General features: G+C 41.7%; 1 protein-coding gene across 1 annotated transcript; it reads right to left on the bottom strand.

Moving 5' to 3' along the window:
• Positions 1 to 11: 11 nt before the first annotated feature.
• sh3rf1 (SH3 domain containing ring finger 1) lies at positions 12 to 27,636 on the bottom strand. The gene is made up of 12 exons (XM_026305234.1): positions 27,374 to 27,636; positions 26,070 to 26,572; positions 11,361 to 11,636; positions 10,817 to 10,912; positions 9,516 to 9,821; positions 7,051 to 7,161; positions 5,528 to 5,655; positions 4,642 to 4,812; positions 3,885 to 4,168; positions 3,481 to 3,785; positions 2,700 to 3,064; positions 12 to 2,555 (listed from the first exon to the last, which is right to left on the bottom strand). The coding sequence occupies exons 2-12, from the start codon at positions 26,448 to 26,450 to the stop codon at positions 2,387 to 2,389; spliced, it is 2,592 nt and encodes an 863-aa protein (XP_026161019.1). The 5' UTR covers positions 26,451 to 26,572; positions 27,374 to 27,636; the 3' UTR covers positions 12 to 2,386.

The following is a 27,636-nucleotide window of genomic DNA, read 5'->3' as shown; positions in this document are numbered from 1 at the left end:
GCCTAAGGAAATTCTGGAAACCATTAGGTTTTATTGTTATAGAGATTTTCACAAACTGTGCTATTCCCTTGAATACTTCAAATGTTTTTCAGACAGTATACTTGTGCCAAATAGGTTGATTTCAGTTCACCACTTTCAGACATAAAACAGACTAACTACAGACAAAAAGAAAAAAAAGAAATCAAGTAAGTCGCCTTGGCATGAGGAATACCTATTAAATCAAACAACCTTACAATGCCACATGTCCCAATAAATGCACCTATGATAAGTAATGCTTCATGTGTTGAATCTGAAACTGTGCAGCCTTTGCATGTAAAATGTGGAGGACAGACAGTATGATTGGAAAGGTTGTGATAGTGCAAAAATGTGTCCATCTGTGTTGGAGTACTGTAAATCAGAGGTGTACATTAAAGGCTTACCAGTGACATGAAAAGACGCTCAGAGGAGCAGTTTCGGCAGAGCGCCTGAGGTTGGTGTGGTGATTGCCAAGACGACAACAGGTTAACTCTACATACGTACCAGAAAGACAAAACAAGACCCTAACAGTGATTTGTACCCTCCTTTTTCACACTCTCCCCAAACAACCTACAACATATTCCAGCAGTAAGATACACAGTGATATCCTTAAACAAAAAAAACAAAACAAAGCACCTAAAAAAAAAAATACACTTGAAAATCCGGGACCAATTCAGTTAGTAAATTCATTCTCTAAGCCAATTAAAGCACGATTCAGTGATCGCCTCTAGTATTTAAACACACTCTCCAGAGTCTGAATGAGTGTGAGGACAGTCATTAATGCTAATAATACTTTTACTTTGAAGAATTTCATTTAATTATCCAAAGTATTTCTGAGAACACTTTAAAAGATGAATTACATGCTGACAACTGGTTTTCATTCTTCAAAGTAACGATTCACTTCAAGTTAATGCACCTAACATTAACAATTTTGTATAGATGGAAAAAAAAAAAAAAAAATCATCCTGCATTAAAGCAATTCAATAAAAAGAAAAAACAAACAAAAAAAAAACTTACCTTTCAAAAATTAACAGAATTTACAAGACTCCCTCTTCCTGTGGAGTGATATAATGATATGTTACTTTAGGCAAACATTCTCTGTTTCAGCTAGCTGGTTTTATTGCCACAAGTCACGTTAGGAATGAGTTGTAGTATATAAAACAGAGCCTGTTGAAGGGCGACTGTGTGGTCTAGTTATGTGACAGACTTGATAAGAGCAGCAGATATCAGCCTTTGTGAAACTGGTAACGAACATAAATATACACGGAAAAGAATTTGTTGTGCACAATTACTGAAATCTGTTGTCGCTCCTGTGGTGTAGAGCTACGTCTGGGTTTGGCTGTTGCCGAGGGGTTAGGAGAGCAGCTACTTGTCAGTAAATACAAAGAAGGTACAAAATAAGCAACATTTGACTGCAAAGCCCATCTTGGAGTGTTTTTTTTTTTTTTTCTCTTCGCATATTAAAAACACATGAACAAAAAAAAAGTCCTCTAACACATCTGTCACAACTTTGTCTCCTGCAGAAGGCTGTGCTGACCACATGCAAAAACTTGATTACTCCAGGTAGAGTAACAGTCCTTAGCGCTTCAGCGTCATCGCACAAGGAGAAAAATGTGGAGGATTGTGAAAGGCCTTGAGGAATATTTTCTGACGTGCAAGGTTCACATGACTGTGAACTGTAGTTTGAGTAATTGAACGTGCAATATGGCAGATCTCTCGTATGATGCTCAGGTTTAGATAATGCCTTTGGAGCTGGGGAAGTATCTTTTTTGCTAATGGCAGCACAGGTGATGAGGACACTGCTCATTTGTTCTGGCCTGCTCCATCTTATATACTTTCTCTTTTCAGCTGACAGTTTAAAATAAAGGTAAAACTTACATCAGCAGTCTAATGGGAAAAAAAAGTATAACTGATAAAAATGTGATATAAGGCGTGTGCCAGCTTAACCCCCTTAATATGATGCCCAACAAAAAAAGGCCAGTTTATGAATAAGTTAAAATGTGTAACATATCTATATCAACAGTTCATATTGGCTGTTTTAGGACTATTCATCTTTGTGTCCTTATATACAATACAGGAACAGTACAAGGCACACATTTAACAGCTGTTACAAAGATATAAATAACCACCAAAAAGAAATAGTTCTTGAGTAGTGTGCTCCTCACTGTCCACTGTGCTTTCATATCCTGTTCTTCTCTGCAGCTCTCTCTCATGTGCCACTAATATTCTTTTTTTGTGACTAGAGTGTGTCCAGTGTCCTGTCACCGTGCTGATCTGTTTGGTTTGTATGGTGTCACAATGTAGCAGGGCTTACAGTAGGTCAGCTGCTTCATGATAGTGGTGGTAGCCGTTCTTCAGTGTCCTGTGTTTATTAGATGCTGTCTACAAAGCTCCCAGGGAACAGTCCGGTCCTGCCGTTCCTCTGCAGCGTGCCTTTGAACCAGCCGTCTTCCCGCTTCTTGTGAACAAACACAATGTCGCCCTCCTTAAGCTCCAGCTCTGCCTCACTCTGGGGAGGATATGATACCACCACCCTGTACCTGGAGAGGACAACCGACAGCATAGTCAGTGCAAAGAGTGACAAGTCATTAGTCATGGTACCTTGTGTTACATACATTTTCTGTGCGCAGGTGAGATAAGAAGAGCTCAAAATAGTCTGAAATAACAGATGTACATCAATGTACCTCTCACATATGATTGGCCGTGCATCATGGTGTTGAGATAAAAGAGAGGAGCATGGCTGGCGAGGAGGAGGAGCGATGGGAGCACATCCATCAAGGGGACTGCTTTTCCGATAGGACGACTCTGGAACTGAGGAAGATGAGGAGGATGAAGAGGCAGGCACAACAGCAGCAGCAGCAGCAGCAGCAGATTCAGGCTCGAGGCAGCTAACAGAGCCAGAGGAAGGGGAGGTGTCATGCCCCACGGCGCCATGTAGCACCTCTCCAGTAGCTGCCTGTTCTGCCTCAAGGGTAGGAGAGGAGGGGGGTGAAGGACGAGACTTCTTCTTATTGGAGGACAACAGCTTCAGAAGGCTTTTCTTTTCTCTCTGCAGCATAAAGACAACATATTTTTTCATGTTAGACAACTGTGGCAACTCTTAAGGCAACAAGTAACTCAGACAAACATATTCTGTTGCCTCAACTGTTAGCGCCTGCCACATAACTGCAGTGGAGAGATTCCTGTTTTCACAAACTGCAGACTCTAAATGTGATAAGGCATTAGCGCTGTTAAGACAGAACAAAAAACACAAAGACAGTAATAACTTTTCCTTAATGATTACTATTGGTGCATTCTGCCAGTGTATTAGCATTATAATAAGATACTCTAAATCCCCAAACAAGGCACTTTAGTCTGCTTGAACGTAAGATGAATTCTCCGCAAACATCTACTATAAATAGCAGCAGCAATAGATACACAATGTGATAATTAAGCTCATAGAAGCTCTAAAAACACTGAAACAACCTTGACATCCTTGTCCAGTCTGCAGGAAGAAGCCGCACTATTAGACATAGGATTAAGAGCAATGCTGGTCCCAAGGCCAATTGGCACAGGTCGCAGGGATTCACCCTCCAGTGATGCGGCGCAGACATTGGGTGGGGTCAGAGAGACAGCGGCACAGCCCATTGCCACTCCAGCCCGGGTGCAGCCTTGTGCAGGACTGGAGGAGGCCTGCTGACACACTACAAGATGTGGGAGATAGGTTACAGGTGCTGCAGACTGGATGGGTGTTACTGCGGCTGTGGGCCGGTCCTGATTGTGACATGAAGCTGCAAATGGGATGTAAAACAGCATTAGATATTTAAAACCCACTTCAAATAATGAGACAAAATAAAATTCACAAACCATTTTCCTCTCACTTAATGTACCTGTCCTGACAGCATTGCGAGCCTGATTCACAGTCATCTGGGAGCTGACATGCAATGGGACTTTTGGCTGTTGGCCTGTGGCTGTCTGAGCTGCTGTTACTACAGCTGCAGGCTGGGAGCTGGTAGGTAGAGCATTGGAGCACACAGTGATGGTTTTGTTGAAATCAGGACCTGGAACAATGGCCCCAATGGGAGCAGAAGATGGGCTGACAATGGTGACCCCTCTTCCAGCCTGAGTGCACAGACTTATTGGCACTTTGGGCTGGGTGCTCCCTGACGCTGACCTGAAAAGAGAGAAATGCGAAGAGGTTTAAGATATAGCACCCTGAGGTAACAGGCGACCACAAGATGTATTTTACACCTAAAGCATTTTTTTTTAATGTTTTCATTTTTAAAAAGTCTGCAGTGATCCCAGATTGGATTTTTAAATCAATATGATTTTTTTTTTAGTACTAACAAACTAGATTCCTGGAGTGACAGTCACAAGATTTTTGGTAGGGATAACCAGAGATTACACAGCTATCATAAAAACTATGACATTTTGATTGTAACCCACTGTTGACAGTTTCTGAACCCCAAAATTAAGAAAATACAGCAAAGGTGCAATGCATCTGCAAAGCAATCAAACCTTTAAGAGAATGCTTTGGTTCGAATGTACCTGTGATGAAACAGATGTATCAACTGAGATAATGAATGAAATAAAAACATTATACCAGTGATTATACCAATAATGAGTCACCACAAATTAATGACTGACCTGCTGACTGGGCTCATGTAGTTCCCAGGGAAGACTCCAATCTTGCCAGTGTGCATGGAGGTGCCTTTGAACCAGCCATCCTGACAGCGCTCCAGCACCAGAAACATCTCTCCCTTCCTGAGCTCCAGCTCATCCTCTTTACGGGGAGTATAGGGGAACATTGCCACATAGCTAAATGCAGGGGAAAAGGGAAGTTGAAGTATTCATGTGCAGAAAGGGTTGATTTTTACCAATATGGAAATGAAAACTGTTTAACATTTTCCAGAGCATGCCATATGTTCTGGATTTATTGCGCTGTCTAGCTGTACATCTGTTGTCATCTCCTCTGAGACCCTCCAGCAGAGACTCTGCCCTCTGACCCAGAGAAAATCAACACTGGTGGACAACACAACTTGCAGGTCATCTCTCTACAGAAGTAGGAACAGGCCTGGAATGGCAGCCAAGAAGATACGAGTCTCAGCTGGGATGTTTTCAATCTCATTTCAGTGTCGTCATGGGAAGGGAACATAAATGCCTGAGCCTAACGTGCATGCACAGACACAGATGACGGCTGGTGAGCAGGCATGAGTGGATCTAATGCTTATCAGGTGTTTTTTGTCTTGGGGGAGTACCGAGGGTAAAGGTGAGGGGTTCAAAATTCTGAGGTAACGGAGAGTATCTCCAATGGGACCCATGAGACAGTTACCCACAGGCTATGACCCCATTCACCTGTGCATAAGCTCATACTCTGCAGCCTCACACTGACAGCTGACACTGACCTGGAGTTATCATCCGAACTGTGCATGTGCGTTGAGGCCCTTGGCCATTGGTGAGTAAACTCCTTCTGGCATTTCACTGCACATTTAAGAAGACTGCATATTTTTGTGTGACTGTTTTCATAACTCACACTGTGGGTCTTTGTCTCCCACTTTGGTCGCTTATGCTGGGGGAGGGTCTCGGTCCGGCAGCCAATGAATATGCACCTCCACCGAGAGAGGACTGTGGGGGAGGAGGTGGGGGTGGTGGGAGAGCATCCTGTGAAAGAAGAGAACTATATCAGTAGTCAGACAAAACCATAGTTTAATTACAATTTCACAACAATTCATTATTCGTTTTGTCTCAGTATGATGCAGAAAAACAAAAAAAGTAACACGAGCCTCAAAAACCAAGATATATATTACATAAGCAGAGAAACCCATTTGTTTATGAGCAACAAAGAGGGGAAGAGAATGAGAGATCATCTGTCATCTGGGTTATTCCCTCCGGTTTGCCAACACTAAGGGAGAGTCTGGTTTGGCAGACACCATAGCCTTGTCCCCGACTTCCCCTGCAACTGAGAATCTCCTATTCTGCTTGTTTGTTTGTTGCTAGGAGACCGCATAGCTAGATGTTAAAGCCATTGCAGTATTTAATTGGGACCATATGAAATGAAAAACATGTCTGTAGACATACTTCAGAGCAACCCTCAAACCAACCATGCACGGCTTCATCTTGACTCACTTGTTTTCCCTTGTTGAATGTCAATAAAGTCAAAAGAGACTCAAGGTTTTGACTAGAGACCAGTAACAGCAGCATGCTTTCATGAGGTTTGCTCTGTATGCTTTAGGTGCTTCTATATTACACAAATAAAATCAGCTCTCCAACCTGCTAAATCAGCAGAGCACATTAAAACAACATGGAACATTAAACACTTTTTGGAAACTGTGAAAGTAAAGGCACTTTACACAGAGCTAAAAAGATGGTGAAGACAACTCTTATACCTACGAGCAAGATGAGTCTTCCAATGCTCAACACTGTCAGCAATGAGCAGCAGAGTAATAGCTTCCATGACACAATGGGGAGGAGAGTGGCACTCAGACAGCCCTGTGGTATGTGTATAGGCCTATGTGAATGTGTGAGTGTTGATGTGCGTTTCGGTTCACTGCTGACGCTTGAGTTGAGATAATTAGGTTGCCTGCAGGCTAGAGAAATCATCTGTACAAAAACATCATGTAGGGTTCCCAAGTGAAGCGGAGAGCTCAACCTTTTGTGTACACATTCCTGTTCATTCAGAAACTCCACACGCCAGAGCATACACATTGACAGACGGGAAGTGTGCATGCTGTTTTGTGTGGGCTGCAGGGATCGCTTGACATTCTTCTCGGGAGAAATGTGTCATGTTAAGAAGTAAAATCTTAGTTCAAAGGTTCCTCAGTCTAACTAACTATATGAAATTTGTTGACAAAGTGTTGAAACATAAAGCTAAAACTTTTCTTTGCCTTGAGCCATAGTAAAATGTAAATTATTTGGTTAGTTATTTATTCTGTTTAGTAATCCAGATGAAAGAACATACTAACTTTGAACCCATTACTGCAATGATGTTGAATGTTTTCTAAATGCTTTGGTCTAGTAGTCAGAAGATGTACAACACCTGTAGAGAATTTCACCTACCACAGTGATGGATGTGTGGCTCGTCTCAGAGGGAAATGTGAAGACTGTTGCTGTGGTAACAGGACTACTAGGGGGTGGGGTCACAATTAATCCACTTGTGCAAATATGTACCTGCCAAAAAAAGAGAAATTGGGATCATTAAATACAAAGTAACTAATTCACTGGAGAGGGCAAGCTACACTCCTAAATAAAGAATAAAAATATAATCGACATATCATAATCATCATCATTATATGAGATGTTGACAAAGAATTTGAAAGGTACAAATTCATTTTAAGAATGCTCCCCTAATGCAGTCACAGTGTGGTGTAGCCACAAATGGTGGACTGTTGGCCTGATTGGTCAGTGGAAGCCAGGTGACCACCCAGCAAGGCATTTTATTGGGTATGTAAAGAGAAGTTGCTTTCTCAGTCATTCACGTGAGTCGTACTGGTGTCCCGGTAACAAGGCCATACTGTTGAACACACAATATTTCCCTGTAGCCCGCAGTCTCTCTCCATGCATGGCTGCTCCAGACAGAGCCACCTCTTAAGGTGAACCTTTCAGAAAGCAGGCTGATCTCAGATTTCAGTCACTGCTTCTTTATGTATTGTACACTGGGTGTGGCAAAGAAACGCAAAATGTAACTGTGTTCAAAGGTGATACTGTTAGTAAAATGGCTGCCTAGAAACAAACAATGAAGTACAGGGCAGGTATGATTCTCGAAAATGAGCAAACAATTCCTTTAGAAATTAGGAAGAATGCCATTAACAGCAGCCAGTTTTCTTTCCTTAACAATTTCTCCTCCTCTTATCTTGTACACTGGTAGATTTCCAGTTCAGATTACTCATGCCCCTAGGCAACCTGGGCTTACCTTTCTTTTGTTTTGTTTTTGTCTGTGTTAGAGAAGATGAGTAGAACTAAAAGAGGGAGAGGAGAGAGGCTGTGCAGGCAGTGCCTGGAGAGCACATTGTGTTTTTATTAAACAATGACCTGTAAATCAAATGTATTTTTAGTGCTGTCATGAGGGAGGATCAGTTTACAGCAGTTTGAAGAGAAGCTTCTTTAATTCTTAAAGTATCCTGACAATGGTTATTGGGTAGACACCAAGTCTGGAGTCATTAAAAACATGACTGCAAGAATAGAAGTATCTGATAATGCATAAATCATAAAATCATGAAAAGGTTGTAGTTCATGAAAAAAGAGACAGCAGATCCTTGAGATCCACTTTATCGTAGACAACCACTCTCCTCGTCTCCCTCTCACAAAGAACATAATGCTGTGGATGAAAGATTAATAGTATAGCGTAACAGAAAGTTCTGGACTTATAACATTTCACATTGACCCAAAGTACATTCAGGAGGGGGGAAAAAAGCATATGAATATGGAGACAATAACAGAAAAACAGAGTAAGTTACAAAATCACAGGGCCTTGAAGTGGGAAAACAATGTGGATGTCAATGTACGAAGAATGAAATCACTCCGAAAATACTGTCAACACACCACTCCTTAACGGCTGCCTTTATATTGTTTTGATTTAAAAAAGAAATTAGAGTCAGCAACTCTGACCAGTTCTGAATAATTCTGAACCACTGTACAATGGTCAACAACTATTTGACTGAATTGCATACATGGTCCACTTATTATCAATTAGTTAATTTATTTATTATGGTGAAAAGCATACGTGTCTTGTAAATCTGCATGTCTACTGTACAGAATATCTAACATCAAGTTACAGCCAATCTCCAGCGGCTGCCAGCTCTAAGCATGTGAGCTGTGAGCTGCTGTCATGTCAGCATTGGTGTGGAAACCTTCAGGGCTAAGCTGGAGTCGTTTTTGCGGACAAGTGGAGTCACGCATCCGTGATTCCAAAAGCTTGGGTGGAGAAACGGCCTGTTTGGTGTTATGGGGAAAAGGGAAGTCAGCCTAATTGCTGACAGAAGGAGAGCAGAGTCTTTGAAAACAATAAACATCTTGTGACAACATAAAGAGCTGAAGCTGGACCTGTTTTCCAGCTGCATGGTTGTGTTCTGTGTTTTCAGTTATGCAATTTAACAGCACTGAAGGGAATATCAGACGGTTAAGAAAGTCTCATCCGATGCACTGAATTAAAGAATGCCAGGATGCAAACACTATACAGTTAAGCAATACAGCACACTAATGTGGTGGACAGAGATGTCTGAGTCAGGAATATTTTAATGGCAGAAGTTTTGGCTAAAATAAAGCCAATAACATGCTGATCGTTGTTTACTTTTACTCTGTTTTCATATGGATATATTGTCTTTTGTCCAGTGCAGCAAAACCGTTCTCCTTTATGACAGCATCAGAAGAACATGTGTTGCACTACTACCAGGCTAAAAAAGGCTGAAGCCTTAAAGCAACACGCAACACATGCAATACTACCACTTCTTGGGGACAAATTATGAAAGCTGGTTCAACAGTACAAGTTCTTACAATGCAGCAAATACTCTCCTTCACTATCTCACCTGTGAAGGTGCGCTGCAGGAAAGCCCCCCACTGATCTCTCCAATTCGGGCAGCTGCTGTGGGGTTGCTGGAGCTGATGAGGACCGGCCCACTAATTTCCATGGAGTGGCGCTGAGGGGGAGGAGCTAGCATGGGTTTGTGGGACATGGTGAGAGAAGTGAAGGAATGTCGCTTCTTGCTGTTCTTCTTCTCCCCTACCCGCTGGGCACCATTGCTCTGGGGCCCCGAGGAGGCACCCTCCCCAGAGTCTCCACTGGAGTCTGACGGCTTGTCCAACTCTATAAGCTGCCGAGCTGCCGAGTTGAACTATGATAGACGAAGAGAGGCAGGGGGCAATGAAGAGAGTAGTAAAGTGGAAATAACAGCTAGAGTTGGCAGTGACGGCAGCAGGAGTATTAAAATGATCATGAAAACTGTCACTCTCTACAATAAAGTTGATTACCATGGAAAACCTCTATCTTTATCTAGTCAGCTGAGATGGTGAGCAGTAGAATGATCCATCAGGTCTTTACACTGGACATAATAGCTAGTGGGAGTTGATGCCTCTAAGATAGCTATGAAACTGTAGGTTTTGTTACCCTTTCAGGCAGCATAATGTGCGACTGTAAGGTGGAAATCAAAGAAGGAACACTAAAGAGGTTTCAGTTAATCACAGGGTGCTCTCACACATTGCCTCTAGCAGCTCCCTCCGCTTAGGACATAAAAGCTGAGCATTTCACTGCAATCCAGGAGGGAGCCTGTGCAAGTTCATCACTGACATGTCAGCACATTAAGGCAGACATGAAGGATTAAGAACAAAATACCAGGTGAGGAAGCCTAATCTCATTAATTTTAAGACCACCTCTAAGAGCAACTGCAGATTATTGAAAAGAAAATGAGAGTAAAGGCAACAAAAGCTCCTAAGGCAATGAGAGCACTATGACCTAGATATTCAGTGGTTGTGCAAAACCAAAGGGCCCTCTATACATTTCCAATGGTACAGCATTTGTCCATGAACAGCGAATATGACGGCATACTATATTAGTCAGAGAAAACCAAAGTGTTCTGTTGACAACAGTGGGGAACACATGTCCTATTCTCTAAATAACATATCCTACCCTGAAGGGATAGAATATGCATGTGAAAGTAATAAACATAACTATTATAGTCTTCTGCAGGCTAACATCAACACATTTCTGCAATGATTCAATCCAATATCTTATTTAAGGCAAACATTATTTTTGTTGCAAACAGATTTGACATGTTTTCTGTCCGTTTATGTTATCCATATTGACTTTAAAGAATCTAGTTAGTTTTCTTACCTCAACATACGAGATGGGGAAAATTCCAATTTTATCTCCCAGCATTCCCTCTGCCCAGTTTTCATCCACTCTACGAATCACAGTCAAAATATCATCCTGAAAACAGAGAGAGGCACTGCATGAGGAAGAACCTAATTAAAGATGCTGCTAACTAAGAGTTTCTTATCCTGAAGGAACAAACACTAAACAATAATTAGGGAGGGGCAATGTTTTATTAAAGGGAACATACCCTAGGGTCTACAGCATGGCATACTGTTTGGAAAACTACTTAGTAAGCTTGTGTCAGAATACAAAAACATCAAAGCATGACCCAAACAGCCGAACAGATATAACCACAACTGTAGAGCAACTGCGCCTAACTTTATATGACATGCACTCGCCGCAGCTTACAGCTGTTCTTTAAAAAGCCTGCCTCAAAATCACAACACTTTGTCTTCTTGTTTCAATTGACAAAATGAATGTTTATAAGAGTGTCACTCTAATGAGAGGTATTTTTGTTCTACAGTTGTCGCGTGGCAGAACTTTGAGTGTTGCGGTGCCTCACCTTCGAGAACGGCAGACAGTCTTTATCTGCTTCCTTGTCTTTGAGCTCGAAGTCATAGAGAGCTTTGCACTGAGGTGGTGGTTGTGGCAGTGGCTTGATGACCTGGACAAAGTTGGTGGGGAAAAAACCGTGGACTCCACCCATCTCACCATGGTACCAGTTCTCATCCACTTGCCTGCGCAGGATGATAATGTCGCCCTTGCTGAACTTGAGGTCTCCTGGTTCCTTGCCATCATAGTTGTAGAGTGCCTTGGCACAAGGGAGCTGAGGTACACCCTGAAATGAGAGAGTGAGGGTAAGATGAAGACAGGGTTAAAAGAAAGAGCTGACAAGAATAAAGGCAGCGTTGCACTCTTTTTCAATTATTTCCTACATTCCAATTTTAACTGGCCATCAGTGCATAGTGGATTCAAACTGAGAAAGTCACAATATCAAGTGCATTTGATAAACAGGACAAAAGTGAAGGAACTGCTTACAGCTTTAAAAACTTAAACTGCAGTGGTGACACCAGGAAATCTAATAAACCAAAAACATAATGCAAAGAATAAATCAGATGGTTTCATGGTTAAAAATAAAGAATAAACTCGTTCCTTTTTAGTAAAAAAAAAAAGAAGAAGAAAGAAAGAACACTCATTTATTGCACCTTTGAAAAAAAAAAGTGCTTTCTCTTTGTGTAGTTATAATCGGTTTATGGCAAGGAAGTAGGACAGCTGAGATGTAGGATTCATGCAAAATTAATCAAGATCGAAAGCACATTTTTCAGAAATGTATTGTAGCACCTCTACAGAACAAAAGAACTGAAAATAGTCAAGCTAGGGACCAAAAAGTTACACGGTTTGTCTTCAGTGAACAAAAACTCCTGAATCAACTAGAAGTCAGGCTGGATGGGGAATGACATAAGTGAATCCGTGTGTGTGTGTTTATACAGAGGAAGTAAACTGTCCTGTGTGCACTGATAGTGAAAACTCTAAATGTTGTGTGTTCACAGTAGTAAGTGTGATAAGCTTAGCTGACTAACGCCTTCAGAAGGCCCAGGGCCCTGTCCTTTTATCTTGCAGAGGAAGGTTTTGTATCTCAGACTGCTTGCCTAGAGTGCAGAAAGGCTCATTCAGGGAATGACAATCCAGGGAAAGAGGGAGAGCAAGTAGGGGGGAGTAGCAGGATAGAGAAGCATCAATGTTCTCCATTCAGGGTGGGTGTCCATGAGAAGGGCTTCAGTCCCAACCAACCCCCCACCATTTATCCCACTGCTGTTAAGACATCCTTTGCAGTGATCAGAATCACAAACACTACCAGCTGACTTGATTGCAACTCTGGAACTGAAACTGTGAAGTTGACAAGAACATAGATAGTAAACAGAAGAATGTGCAGACCTCAGGCAGATACTGATAGAGTGAAAGAGTAAGCCAGAGACAGAAGGGTTAAAGCAGAGTTTGGAGCAGGCTCTGGAGTTCTGTTAAAGGCTAATGAACCGTTTAAAGGCTCAGAGAAGAATAAAATACGGAATGAGCCGTGATGGTGAGCCAGGGTGACATTATCCTGCTGCAGAGAATCACACAACCTATCAGACTACGCCTCTGCTCGTCCAGCATGTGGTGAGAGAGAAGGGGGAGGAGGAGTACTGCAGCCCCCTGCACAGTGCGCTGGAACTGGGCCTCCTTTCAGGGGAAAACAGGGCTTTTGAGCCCACCCAGGCCTGGCAGGGAGTTTCGTGATGAAATTGCAAATGAAAGTGGAAGCTTTAACATTTTCATTTCAAATGACAGGACGGGTTCAAGGTACACAAAGCCAATGGGCTCTAATCACATGGCAAATATAAAATACGTACCCCTTGAAACTGAAGTTCTTAAGCACTTGTTTGCACACCAAGGTCAAGACTAAAACATTTAGTAATAGCACAGTGTAAAAAGTCAGCATTGTTACGTAACTGCTTTTGCACACACTAAAAGTAACTGTGCTCGTAAATGGTAGAAATAGTCCATGTACAAAATGCTGTACTAGAACAATATGCTCTTTCTGAGTGGCTTGGTGAGGTGTCAAGATTTCCTTACTGATTCATACTGAATTAGTTTAGCAATGAACATTTTTCCTGATGGAGTTCTGTAACGCCAGCACAGAACAAATTCAGAGCCTGACTGTGTAACATGTTTTGGTGCCACATTCTTTCTGCCTATTGCTCAGCTGCGTTTTGATGTCCCCATCCTGACATTGTAAAGAGGGGTTGTCAGCAGTTACATTTTCATGTTTCACTCAGCTTACCATACAGAAAGTACAAACATCAAGAGGGACTGACTTTAAGGGCACATGGATATAAGAGGTGGTGTGGGTGTATAAAAAGTAAAACTGGGGGCTGGTGATGTGGCCGCGAGAGTTAATATCCGGTTTGTGTCCATGGAGACTGCAGTCTGCAGTGGAGGTTCATAAAGGAGCACCACCTGTCCTGACTGAACACACCCTCTGGAAACCAGGGTTGACTGTGATTCTAACAGGAATGTACAGAAGAGAGCAAAAGAGTTACCACATACAGTACATGCTATAAATAAAGGTCTCATCTCAGGCTGCTAGCAACACAAACGCACACAAACCTCCTGCTATTATCGTTTTCAAGCCCTCCCATGGGGCAGGGTGAGTCTGCAATAAGCTCAATCTCTGCATCAATCTTTGCCACAGAAAACACCAGAAAGCCACAAGAAAAGACATCTATCCATCCATTAGCTATAATGCTTATCCTGCAGAGGGCTGCAGGAGGGGCTGGAGCCAAACCCAGCTGACATTGGGCAAGAGGCGGGGTACACCCTGGGCAGATTTTCAGTCTATCACTAGACTACAAGAAAAGACAAACATCACACACATCACAACAGGGGAAAGCAAGTTTTTTTTTTCCCTTCACTCTTCCTCTCTAAATGATCATCTTCATTCAAAGTAATTATACAGTAGCATAAGTCACTGTTAGGCTGCTTTATCACTGTTGCTACTCTAATGAGAGTCTGCAAGCAGCATCCAATGACTTATAGCCCCTTTAAAGATTTAAAGTACATGAGTACCCACACTGCAGCAACACCCCACTTAGACCCTGGGCAACCAAGAGGCAGTCTGTAGGCCACAAGAGGCCTGTGGTTCTTTATTTTGAGCATGTTCTGATTATAATTCACATTTATAACAATCAGCAAAATACTTTATATAAACAAACAAATAAATCTCAGGGCACACTCAGACTAGGGACAGCCTGTTTGTACCGTGCCTGAGACCAAGCCCAATTGCTCCCATTCTCCCTGCTGGCCTGCACTCACACTGCACTTGAAACGTTCTGGACAGTCCGACTGAACTGTGCCCAGGACCACCTCTTCAAGTGGGCCACGGTAGGTTCAGCATACTTTGTCTGGGCATAGGACGGAGTACTTAAACTAGTTGAACAAACTGGACTTCAGGGGTCAAACGCACTCGGGCACTGTCACTGTAGAATCCGCCTAGTGTGAGTATACGCTTAGACGGCACCTAAAATAACAATAAAACGTGAATATGTAAGTCAACAGTCTAACTGCCAGCATGTGCACTAGTGACTAAAACAGCATTATTTTAGTTTGTGGGCCACTTGACAGAGTGAAAAATATTCTGTGTAGTAAAGCATATTAACAGTTTAACAATGTTTTGAGCATTTAATGTGCCACTACCCTGAATGAGCTGGTAAAACAGGGAATAACACACAACAGGTAATTAAGCAGACAGCTGTTTTCACATCACACTTCAGTTGTTTAGACCTATAGGGACCACAACTAAAAGACAGTCATTTATTTTAACAGAAATGACTCCATTTTCCAGTTTTATTTAAGAATACAAGAACAAACTGAAACTTTTGTTAACCATTGTGCAGTAGTAGTAAGTAGTCTATTGCACCCATCATTACATTTATATTTGTAAGTTGAAACATTGTGTGCTGATGTTAACTTACCTGTGTGTGCGTGAGTGAGACAGACAGTTAAACAGACAAAGATAAAACCGGAGAGGAAAAGAGAGCGATTAGGCCCAGTGTGCAGAGCATCAGCTGGTGTGTGCCATTAATCCTGTATGGGAGATGATTCAATTACACCTGTGTGCTATAGGGATTTGGCTGTTACAGTGTTCTCTCCCACAGTATTGGATTATAACTGAATTAACAAAGTGTTCTGCTCTACAGCACAGCCAAATGTCAACAACCAGTGAACAGACAGACATATTGGTATGAGGTAAGGCCAGGTCAAAATGGGGATAATAATGCTAACATTGTACCTGTATGCAACAGTGTCTGCAAAAGACAATTTAAGACAAAACATATGCCTCATGCAGGACTGCTAAAGGAAGAGTTTTAAAACAATGTTGAACCAACAACCACCCAACACAACATAAAAACAATAAATTATAATCCTTCACTCTAATAGCAACCTCTTTGCAAGTAAAACTTCACAGTTAAAAGGTAACTTTTGCATCTGTCAGCAGTTCAAGGGTTGTGCGTAATGGCAGCAGATAGAGACCTTTACCTCTTATGTGTAAGAGCCAGACAAGACTCCACTTCAACTCAGACACCTTCAGCAGGGGGTACTACTGCCAAAACAGTGTGTGCAGAGGGGCCACTCTGTCTGGTGTGTCCTTCCACAAACATTAACAGGCCAAGACAAGTCTATCAAAGGAAACCTGAGCAGTATATGCCATAGGAAAGTTGTTCTCATTGTCAAGTCAACTCTTTAATAAAGATCTTGAGCCAAAGTCATAGTACAAGCGTTGACACATGATGGGAGGGCAGAAACTGAAGGTGTGTGCCATCTTGCTTCCATTAGAGCTGCATTAGTTTAAAGTGATTCCTAATGGTCGTTATAATAAGAGAGACAGAGAAGCAAGATGCTTTTACCATCTCTACACACTAAAAACCTCATGGTTTTGTGGTTTCAAAAAAAAAAAAAAAAGAAATTGTACATAGAGCTGTTTTCATTTTTGTATTTTTTTTATATGTTTTCTGTTTATCAACTGTCTTTTCCTCAGTCTATCTGATATACTGAATGTTTTCTATATCTCTCTCATCTCAATGCACTAAAGAGCCATGTAACTGATGCTAGAAATTTCTGTATTTATGATATATTTTTTGCTACACTCTGACAAATGGGTCTTGATTTCTGCTGAGAAATATCTGTGTATTCACTTGCCATTTCCTCACTGCTGGGCAAAACAATGATGGTAAATAAGAGCTAACCTCACCAATTTCCTCTTAAATCTCTGATTCTGAAAGTGTCCTGCTAGAACTAAATGGGCTGTATCTAGCACCCAGTCCAACAAGCTTAAACATGAGGACCACCAAGAACATTCAATCAAGAAACAAACTAGAACATTTGAATAACGCTGTCAGACTGGGACCATCAGATGAGCAGCTCTTGTCGCAGCCGAACCTCCTGACACTGCTTATTCATCTGGAGCTGTGGTCTCCCTCTCAGTCTGAGACAAAAGAAAAACTTCCATTCCCTGGTTTCTATGGAAACTCCTCACAGGAGCACTTTTTTGGCTATTTATGGGTCTCTTGACAGTGCAGTGAATCTTGTGAAAGAGAGTCATTCAGCCGGTGTCCAGTTCTGAGAGAAAGTGCAATGACGGGGCCCAGGTTAGCTGTGAAATTAATGGGCTATCGCCTCATAAAAATGGTTCAACATTTTGGGAAATATCATTTTTTGCTTAATTGCCAAGAGTTAGAGTAGTTCACTGTCGTTCTTGTCTGTGTACCAAAGGTTAGCCAGCAGCCAGTTAGCTTAGCATGAAGTCTGAAAAAAGTAATGCGGCTCAGCAAAAAAAGGCTCTAATGGACATACAATGCTCACAAACCACTATGAATTACTCATGCAAAGAACAAAATCCTTTCAACATTATGAAACCTTTACTAAAACAATGTACAGAAACCCCTGCATTTTTAAATACCAAGGGAACCATTCCAGGACCAGTTTGTGGGATTTTTGAATCAATGTAATGAATTACTTGATTTGTCAGGTATCAATTTTACTTGATTAGGCAGACGTGGGCATTTCAGTGTGGGTGGATGTTGACCCATGCCAGTTTTTTCCTAAAAACAGCATGTTTTTCTGCTGGACCACTTATTCGATAAACAGGATTAACAAGCAGAATACAAAATCAAGCTGAATGATACTGAGGCCTAGTGTGGTGAGAATCATTTATCTACTTGACTGCATTTTGTAAGGAGGGAAAGAGGCAGTAAACCATTCAGGCTTTCCAAGAGCTTTGCTTTATGACAACTCACTGTGCTGTTTGTTTCCCTCACTACATACCAAATGAGGTTCCACACATTAGTCTACAGGCACAAAAACACTCAGAGCAGTCTGCAGGCCAGATGGAAGCTTGGCTCTCATGTGAGAATAACAAAAAGTTTTCAGAAACCCTTCCTCCTGTTCCTCCTGATGTTCTCCCGTATTTCTAGGTCAGTGAAGGCATCTTGCAGTTAGCATAATACTTATATACTATAAGAGGCACTCACTTCCCTGAGTGAAATTTGCAAAACACATCTCAGCAGTAACAAACCACTGACCTGAACAATCTGGGGTCAGTCTCTAACCTCGAACTGTAGACTGGGATTTCTGGATTTAAGGTGGTGGTGATGGTGAAGGGATCTATAAAAACATTCAACACAATGGCTGTGCAGTTAAGTTGTTTTGGAGCTGAGTGCACTTGGTGAGATACAGATTAGCAATCAGAAAGAAGGCTTTTCAAAAAGGAGGGAGTGGATTTACAACAAAGCGTACACACACACACAATGTAGAGCTGTCACACATGCGGTTTTCATGAAGCTCTTGTGTGTTTGGGTGTATGCGCTGGCTGTACATGAAACTACTTGCACATGAACTGGCATATTTCTTTGTGTAGCTCAAAGTGTATGTGCAGGTTTTCTTTACCTGGCTGGCCTCAGAAGAGGGGTAAAGGCTGGTTCTGGGTGGCCCTGGAATCACCCAGCCTGCCTGTCTGACTAAAAAGTGAAGGAACAGAACTCTTTAAGTCTGTGCCAGTTCATACACTGGGCTTAACAAGTGCTCTCACAGGAACCCACTCACATTTCAGAGCAGACAGAGAGAGTGAGGATGCTAGAGGGAGAAGGGCAGAGAAACAGGATGAGATCAAAGGACTGAAAAAATAAGGCAGAGAGGAAACAAGACTTACCACCATGAACGTACAATATCAGTCTATGACACAGGCAGACATTGAACCAGGAGCCTTAGCTAAGCTAGTAAATCTAGAACAACTGGGGTGGGAGAGAATTGATTATGGTGTTATCTGTAACACTCTGAATTACAAAACCTTTGACAATGCTAAAGAGCTTTTTAAATATACAGGATTGGAGGCGCATCAGTGTTGCCTCCAACAACAGAACTGAAACACATTTTCATTTGCTAGTAGTGACAAAACCTCACAAATCCATAGAACAGTGAGGTGAAAAGCATCATTTCAAAAGTAGACATGAGATCATAGATGTAGGAGCACATTGACTTTTCAAGTCTTTAATAACCCTGGATTAGCACTAAGTGCAGTGTTGCACACATAGGAAGTTAGCTTGTATCCAAGCTACAGAGGGATTAGTTCACAAATGTCACAGTATCTGTGTATTGGCTACCAGTCGATACGAGCTGAATACTAAGCATTTCCTCACATTACTCCCCACTGTGCTGGTGAAAGCGTGCAGTATCTGTGGCCTTTTGTTCCTCTTAGTCATTCAAGGCGAGCCACCTGCTCTGCTCAGGCTGACTTATTTACGTAGGGACTGGACAGCTACCTACTCTGTATGTTGCCAAACCCTAAAACCTGCAACAGAAACTGCTATGTTGTCTCCTGGTTAACTTTATTAGACGTTTGACTGTACTTCATATGTCTGTTTATCTGTTAACTGTCCAAGTGTTGCATGTCAGACCAGTGGGAACCTGAAGAACATTTGCTTGAATTGGCTGGTATATGTACACCTCTGCAGTGGACAAACAAAGCCAGGATGTTGACACAGTACTGGGAAGAGGCCAAGGCACACTGCTTCTGTTGTCCAACTAAAGAAGCAGTACACTGACCATTTTTCACTTTTCTTAACTGTGTGAGTGTGTTTGTCCACTCTACTCTCAACTCAACCCAGATGTAACATATAGCTGCTAGCTTTCATTCAGCTCCACTCAATGCTACGTGATACATCATGTGCTGTAGAGACTTCCAAGGAGCAGATCTGAGAAACTCTAGGTTTGTGATCCTAAATAGCTTCTACAAAGGTAGACTGTATGATTAGCCTTGATTGCACTGTACTACACTGTCACAGCGGTTATTCTGTTGAACTGGTTTGTGTTATAAGTTCAGTTCTGCTTAATACAATAAAAATAGTATTTTCAATTAAAAAAAAAATCTTTTTATGCCAATGTGGTGCTAAGTCATTAGCTACCACATTTGTCATCTCAAGGCAATGGCGCAACGCTACACTTTTAGAAAGTCATGGCTGGAGCCCATAGTAATACCATGCCCTGAGGAAAAAGCAGAGAGAGTGAGACAGTTGCTTCTAAAACTAATCAGAATGACTGGAAGCAAATGGGTCTCGACTTGATTAATTAGCATGAATGTCACACCTTTCTACAGTGGAAAAGAGAAAATCAGGGCTGGTTGGCTCCAACCACAAATGTTTCAACAGTGTTTGTATACTGGCTACACATCTGGGTTTTGTGGGTGTGCACAGTATAATAGGCCCTCATGGATCTAAAATCATTGTGTGACTCATTAAAACAAACACTACCCTGGTCAAAGCCACAGATGGCTAGGTGTGTGTGTGTGTAAAACAAGTGGGCTTAAAGTGACAACTGGGCTCAAACAGCTATGAGGGCATGCAAGTGTGAAGGGAATTCTCTAGTCAGTGGAATGTGTGTGCAAGAAACACATCATGACAGAGGACCCACCCTCCAAAATGGTATTATTCAAGTCTTTTTTGTTTTTTTTTTTTTTAAAATTAAAAATGCCAAATAATTCTGTTCTGTTTCTGCAGTAATTCAGATTTTTTGTTTTCTATCATTGTTGTTTTAAATTTTAAATTTTTTCTTTTTTTGCATTTAAGACATCAGTTGTAGTCTGTATAATATATAGCATCCCTTAAGATCTGGCTGGACAATAACATTCATACTGTCCTGGCTACAAAAGATTAACCCACCATGATCACTAAAAGCTCACTCTGCACTGAGTAGCAGATACCCAGTGCCATCTCATAGCTCGGGCAAAGATGTTGTTCAGGGAACAACAGGAGATTAACCCTTTTTTCGCCATCTCACAAGGAGGTCTGGGACCACACATCTCTCATGCAGCGGCAAGGTGTGCCACAAGCATTCACTGTTGCTTGAAGGTATATCTAGGACCAGTAATAGTGCAGGTCAGAGGTCAAACAACTGAAAAAGAAAACTCCCAGAACATTATGATTCTGCCTTAGGCATGGGAACTCAACACTTAAAATGCCAGCAGTCAAACGGCCCATGGATGACCAATCCTGGCCCACCAATCACAACACAGGGTGAGAGGTCAAACTGCTCTGTTAAGGCCAGGCAGGTACTAGTGGCACCTTGGGAATAAGGCAGGGACACATGTTGTCAAACAGCTGACAAAACAGTCAAAAGAATAAATGCCACTGAAAACACTTGTAAAACTATTTGGTATCTATACATACCACCCAAGCCAAGAGGCTGGTTGATATAAAACATTTTATATTAGTGGTATAGCGTAAATTATTAAGACAACTACAAGCATACTCAAAGTGGTCTGAAAAAACAATTGATTATTTATTAGTGATTAGTCCACAAGACATTTTTCCAAGGGAATCTTAACCATTGGACCACAGACAAAACAAGGCTTTCACAGGTGCGATAGGACAATAGTACAGAAGGTCATGGCTGCTTCCCTTACTACTGTTATGCCAAGAGACTTGGCAGGAGGTGAGATATGGACAGAAGAAGTAGGAGGCCACTGACAAATGGGGCATTTTTTGTTGACGGACCACCCAGAAATTACGATTAAAAACAGTGTAAATAATAAGCTAAAGAAAACTAATAGAATCAAGCTAAATGTAATCACCACCTCACATAGACTTCAAGACAGTCCAAACTATCCATTAAATGGTGGCCTGATGGCTAGCACCTCGTATGAATATAAAACAGTCTCTCACAACAGGATATAATTGCTACAGCTGAGTGTGCCTTGGGGCTTTCAGGTGCAGAGGCACATCAGCAGAACTACAGAGTTCATTTATATGACTGCTGCTCTTTCAAATCATCACATGTACCTGTGAGTCATACAACAGACGTACATATTCAACAGTGAAGAGCAAACTACACATAAATATGTGTTGATACTTTGCGAAGGTTTAGCGGAGAAGGCGAAACGTGAACTGGCAAGTGGAACGAGACTAGACAAGCCCAGTGTTTAGAGGAGAAACAGTGACCTGCAACTACTCACGGAATTCCTCAGAGACACACAGACACAAAACATCTTACTCTGTCAGGGGGAAAGAGGTTAAAAGCAGACTGAACAAAACAAGGCTTGGACAACGTTGAAAGCCTAATAAGACAAAGACGGGTACACACCCTACATCACAGGAGTAGCGTTAAACTACAATTACAAGCCCATAGCTGTACCTTAATCACATCTTAATCTCTTTGCTAATTATGTAAACCCACACATAATTTCCCACAGCATAACAGGCTACTTCATCTGCTGTATGTTATCCATAACATGATAAAGAAGTGAATGTCAATGTGCTGTGTATGATAGCGTACAATAGACTGACCAACTTGTTCAAGTAACCCTGCTCTTGGTTAAATGCATGATGGGATAGGCTCAACTTCAATGTACAGGAGTGGAAGTTTACAAAATGCGTGGATGGATGGATTTGCAGCCTTTTGGGTTCCACATCATTATGTGCCATTTACTAGGTGCCAGTGTGAAAACCCATTATTATCTACCTGCTTTCTACATAGCTGAGTTAACAGCATAGTCAGAAATTATAGATTTACAATTTTAATTTACAATCTGACACTGACAAACTACTTTTCAACAAGAACTGTCATAAGACTGTCAAAAGGTATTGTAGTATGAAAAAAAAAACATAATGGCAACAAGGGATGCAGGCAGAGGTTGCTTCATGAAATAAGTGTTTTGTTTTAGAGAGTCAGCAGTCAGCAGTAAGGGGAGACCAGGGAGCAGTGTCGACTCACTGTCTAATAAACTCTAATCTCATTAGACCTTTCACAGGCTCCAGCCTGGATTTAGACAGTGAGGAGGGAGGGGGGACATGGCAGAAATATGGGGAAAAAAAATACAGCTTGTGTCAGTGTCTCATGAGAGAAAAATTACAGGTGGCACTAAAATCCCTGACACATACTGTCCAGAGGGTCACGGCTACTTGTAGACCTCCGTGGGAAATACAGAGGAGGCAAGAGAAAAGTGTCAGTGTGTTGAGAGAGCAGGAATGAATAGACCAAAGCCCTCCTGAAAAATTCCCAGTGGACAGCAGTAAGTATGTGTTTGCCAGTATGTGGGCAGTGTGAGGGTGTAATGATGGGGTTCTGTCGTGCAGGCAGAGGTCAGCCAACCAGCCAAGAGGAAAAGCTCCAACAACAATATGATGTCATCAAAGAGGGCCAATGTGACTCATCGACCTCAGACAAGGGAGGTGCACAGGAATTTTAATGAGATACTTCTACATAAGAAACCCATACACCACATTCTTTTTCCCTTAGGAAATAAATCAACTACAGAGGGACAGGACAAAACACACCACAACTTTAGAATAAAAATAAGCAGAAACAAGAGACTTTGCTGTATCTTGTGGGTAACAAGTTAAACAACTTCCTTCTATCAGTGGCAAATAATACCAGATTAAAAGGCTGAGTCTCGCTTCCTGTGTGTTTAGAATCAATTTGGGGGATTTGAAGATAATAAAAAATAATGACAGGAGGAAGGTGCTATCACACAGAGAGGCCTATAAATGGAAAAAACGTTCTTTTTATAAAGCTTTCACAACTGAAGACGAGACAATGACCTAATTAAATCCCCAAGATCTTAGAAAAGAATAGTGTCTCATTTCACATCAACTAAACACACAGACACACATACATGTACCAGTCCAATATGGAGTTAAGTCAAGGTATTACTGCTAATTAAGGCCTTATCATGTAAGCACTAGTAGATACTAGACTCATGTATGTAACCTAAACTATAAAGTGTGGTTAATCTACAACACCCTTAAAATGAAAATGAAAGCTTTTCCGACAAGGGCAAAAATCATCTCCCCTCTTCCTCGGTGGCTCCAACCCCGGACTGCCATGAATCCTGAACCCTGACCTTTGACTTCCAGACAACTCCAGTGGCTTTTACTCACTCATACAAAAATACCACTAGCTTTCTGTTTTCAATCTGTGTGAACAAAATACAGTGTTACATGAGTTAACAAGGGTAAGAGGAAGACAAAAGAGCCATGTAATGGAGCACCATGGAGGTGAGTCATTGACCTGACTGTGAAGGGCCAGACAACCGCAGCGCTACATTCAAGACAAGCATTTTCATTCCCCTCATCAAAGAAATGCCAGGGCAGAGTGTCAAACAACTGCTGCAACCCTGGAGATGGTAAGAGGAGGGGCAGAAAGCTGACTGTGCGAGGTTACTCAGTAAACATTTGTCCCTTTTGGTCCTGAAGCCTTCACTTAACACATCAGCTTCTGTTACTGGTAGCTTTCCATACACACTCTATTGGCCCCTCTCCACGTGTTGGTCACTCAGCAAGATTATACGGGAACCCCAAACAAAACCCTATTGTACATCTGCTCAGCTTGAACAGGGCCACAATACCAGCATATCTGCTTCAATTCTTGAGATACCCAAACAGTTATAAGGCAGGTGACAAGCAATAAAAAAAAAAAAAAAATATATATGTATATATATATATATATATTTTATATATATCAGGCCTGATGGTATGACCCAGAAGCAGTGAAGTGCTCAATCCCTGTTGAGCACTGACCAGAAATCAGGCTGGGCAATCAGCAAGAGTTTTGACCTCTGTCTTTACTGGTCTGAAAATATTACACCTGCACAGTCATGTCTTTTCTTGTCCTCAGCAGTTTTTTCTTGTCATCAGCAGAATGTCTTTGGACTGCAGTAAAGCCTTGAGCCATGATTAGTCAGCAACGTGACATCCTACAAACTAGTTCTAACTGTAAAAAAAAAAAATGCAAACAAAGTGTTGTATACAATGTCACACAGCACTTGTGTTGTGGTGTAGGTATAAGGGAGCATTGTACCCTCCTTGCCCACACAGTGATATCATAATCACCTGCCAATCATGAAAACATGAGATAGGTAAAATAATGTGGTAATTTCCACTGTGCAAAGATGTGTGGTCGCAGGCTTTTCAGAACTGTGGGGAATTCCACATTGCACAAACCGCTTTGAAATGAGCATGAATCCTCTGAAGTGATACTATGGCAAATGAGGCGGGTCCCCCAGTAGCGATTTACAGCAAGGTCTCTGATCTTCGTACCTGCATAGCTACGCAGATACATTATCAGCACTTTGACATTCCAATGACTCTACACAGGTCCTTGACATCTTTTCATCTACCCTGTCCTCCCTGTGTGGAGACCAAAGATGCTGAACAAGGGCCCCACATTTTGTTTGCTGTCTCATTTTTTGCTGAAATAATGTTAATATAATAATACAATGAAATACAGCATCATAAGTGTGATTTGATAAAATTACAGTAAGTTAACAACTCAAGTGTAAAAAACCTTATAACCTATTGTATTTTTTCTTTTTTCTTATTCTTTCAGTGTGTATTATATTTCCATGTCAATAATCTGGGCAGTTTAGAGAAAGTACCTCATTTGCACACAAGTGCGATTTTGAGCTTTACAACTAACACAAAGCAACATTAATGTACTAGGCATCAATGTTGCAACAGAAGAATGTAAATAAAGGAAAAAAGTATTTAATGACCAGCATTAGATATACAGGTTCAATAAATTACATTCTAATGGCATCAAAGCACTAAAGCCAGACTTGACATCAGTTGGCCTGAACACCTCCTTTCATACTGTGTTACCAATGATTCATTAATAGCAACCCACGTTTCTGTGTTTCCAATAGGCTTTCAGAAACTGAAAGATGTTATCTTCCTATTTCCCGATGTTTAAGTAACACTGCTGTAAAACAGGCTGCTGGCCATACAATTCTCTGCTGCTTCTACAACTATACAACTCCCAGTACTGCAGATAAACTGACAAAACTGTAGTGCCACCTTACATTTCTCAAGTATATTTACAAACAACACTACAAAAGCGATCTCAAGTGTAAAAAAAAAAGCATATAGCACTGTCAGCAAGTAAGAAAAAATTGAGAACCCTTCTTAAGGGAAAAGCCTGGATTAGGTGCAGAGAGCAGAATCATTTGTTGGCTCAACTCTTAACTGCTCTCAGTCACTGCCATTAGTAATGTTGGGCTGCTAGTCAACTGGCTGGCTTTTGGATCATGGTAACAGTCAAGGAACAGCAGAGATTAGAGAGCCAGTAATGCAACATGCTGCTTTTAATCCACACAGATTTTCTCTGTTTTGTTTCAGACTGACCCTAACAATGGGGAACACAGATTCATGCTCACTGATCCATGTTTAGTCACAGTGAGTATACTGACCCGGACAAGGGTGCTCTTAGCCTGAGCTCGCTGGGGTTGTGCTCCTGGAGTGCCTTGGTCCCTGGTTCCACTACCGTGTGCTCTGGCTATGGCTCCAGATGTACCATTTGAGCAGACTCCAGCTCCTGGACCAGCCCTTCGCGGCCTTTGCTTGATGCCATCCAACAGGCGCACAAGGAGGATGTTGCTGGGGAGTTCATCCACGGCACACTCCACTAACGTGCGGCACTCTGGGCAGCGCAACTCTCCGCGTGAGCCTAAGATGCCTTGGAGGCATCTGCGGCAGAAGGTGTGCTGACAGGGAAGAACCTTCGCTGAGGCATCCAGGCGCTCCAGACATACAGGGCACTCAAGCAAATCCAACAACACTGACTCGTCCATTCTCTGCGTGCTCTGCCTCTACTTCAGCAGAAAAACATGATGCTGATGGTTTTTGTTTGGAAGAGGACTTGTACTGTCACGTCACACCCATACCTTGGCTATGGCCATGGCATCAGCATCAGCTTAAAAAAAAAAAAAAAAGAAATTAAAAAAGTGTCACTTCATTTATGTTAAATGCTACATTTCAAATGAAATTAAATACTGACACAAACACGTAACATTTAATGCTGCAGCTAAGGTTTCAGCTAACAACATTAAACTCCTGTCCTATTGTCTTCCATTAGATTAACGAATAGGGGATTTAAGGCCATGTTAATCTAATTTACTGCACAGAGGATAACTACACCTGCTGATTGATCTTGGATCCCTGGGCTCTGGAAGTGCTGCCCGGTCAAAACGCCATAAAAAGGCGACAATAAAGGGAGAGACCTACCTGCAGCGGTGTAGGAGTGAGAGACTGTGATTTATCTTTCTAGAGGGATCTATAAACAACGTAGTCTGCACACTTTGTTTGGTGAACAGCATAAAATACTAATCTGCTTGATGTTGACATCACAAGAACACAGTTCAGTGACACAATCCAAAGGTTTCAAGCTTGTTCAGCAATAGTGCAACGTTACTCGGGGGAAAATGTCAACATTACGTAACACTCAAGAGCGTGGACAATGTGTAGAGATACTTAAATGACGTTTAATGAGAGAAATTAAAAGTACCGACGCACAAATTAAAGTATTTTTGTTAACAAAGGTCGCTCGCTAGCGACAGGGCTACTTTAACTAACGCTGTAACCTTTGCAGTAACTAACCACAAGTTTTTACAACAGTCGTAACTGAACAGAAAATGTTTTTACAACTTCTCCGACAGAAAGAAAATTATCTATAAGAGTTCAAAGTAATTCGACCACTAAATACAATTCTGCTTACCTCTTCCAAAGCAGGACTCCTCCGTATCTCACAATTTATGCCTCCCTGCTAACGTTACTAGTTAGCAAGCTACCTGGAATCTACTAGTTAAGTTAACCACTTAGCTAACCAGAGTGTTCCCCAAACAAATACTAATGATGCTTTTGATTACAAGGGATAGTATAAAGATACTTCTGTCAGATACTTAGGTAAAACTTAACATGAGAAGAACAGAGGCGAGACAACGGAACTCCAACCGCACCGAGCGCCATGCTAATACGCTA

Source organism: Mastacembelus armatus, chromosome 4 (genome assembly GCF_900324485.2).
Source record: "Mastacembelus armatus chromosome 4, fMasArm1.2, whole genome shotgun sequence".
In the NCBI taxonomy this organism is placed as follows: Eukaryota; Metazoa; Chordata; class Actinopteri; order Synbranchiformes; family Mastacembelidae; genus Mastacembelus; species Mastacembelus armatus.
Note: the sequence above shows the minus strand (reverse complement) of the source record. Positions and strands in the feature narration are given on the sequence as shown.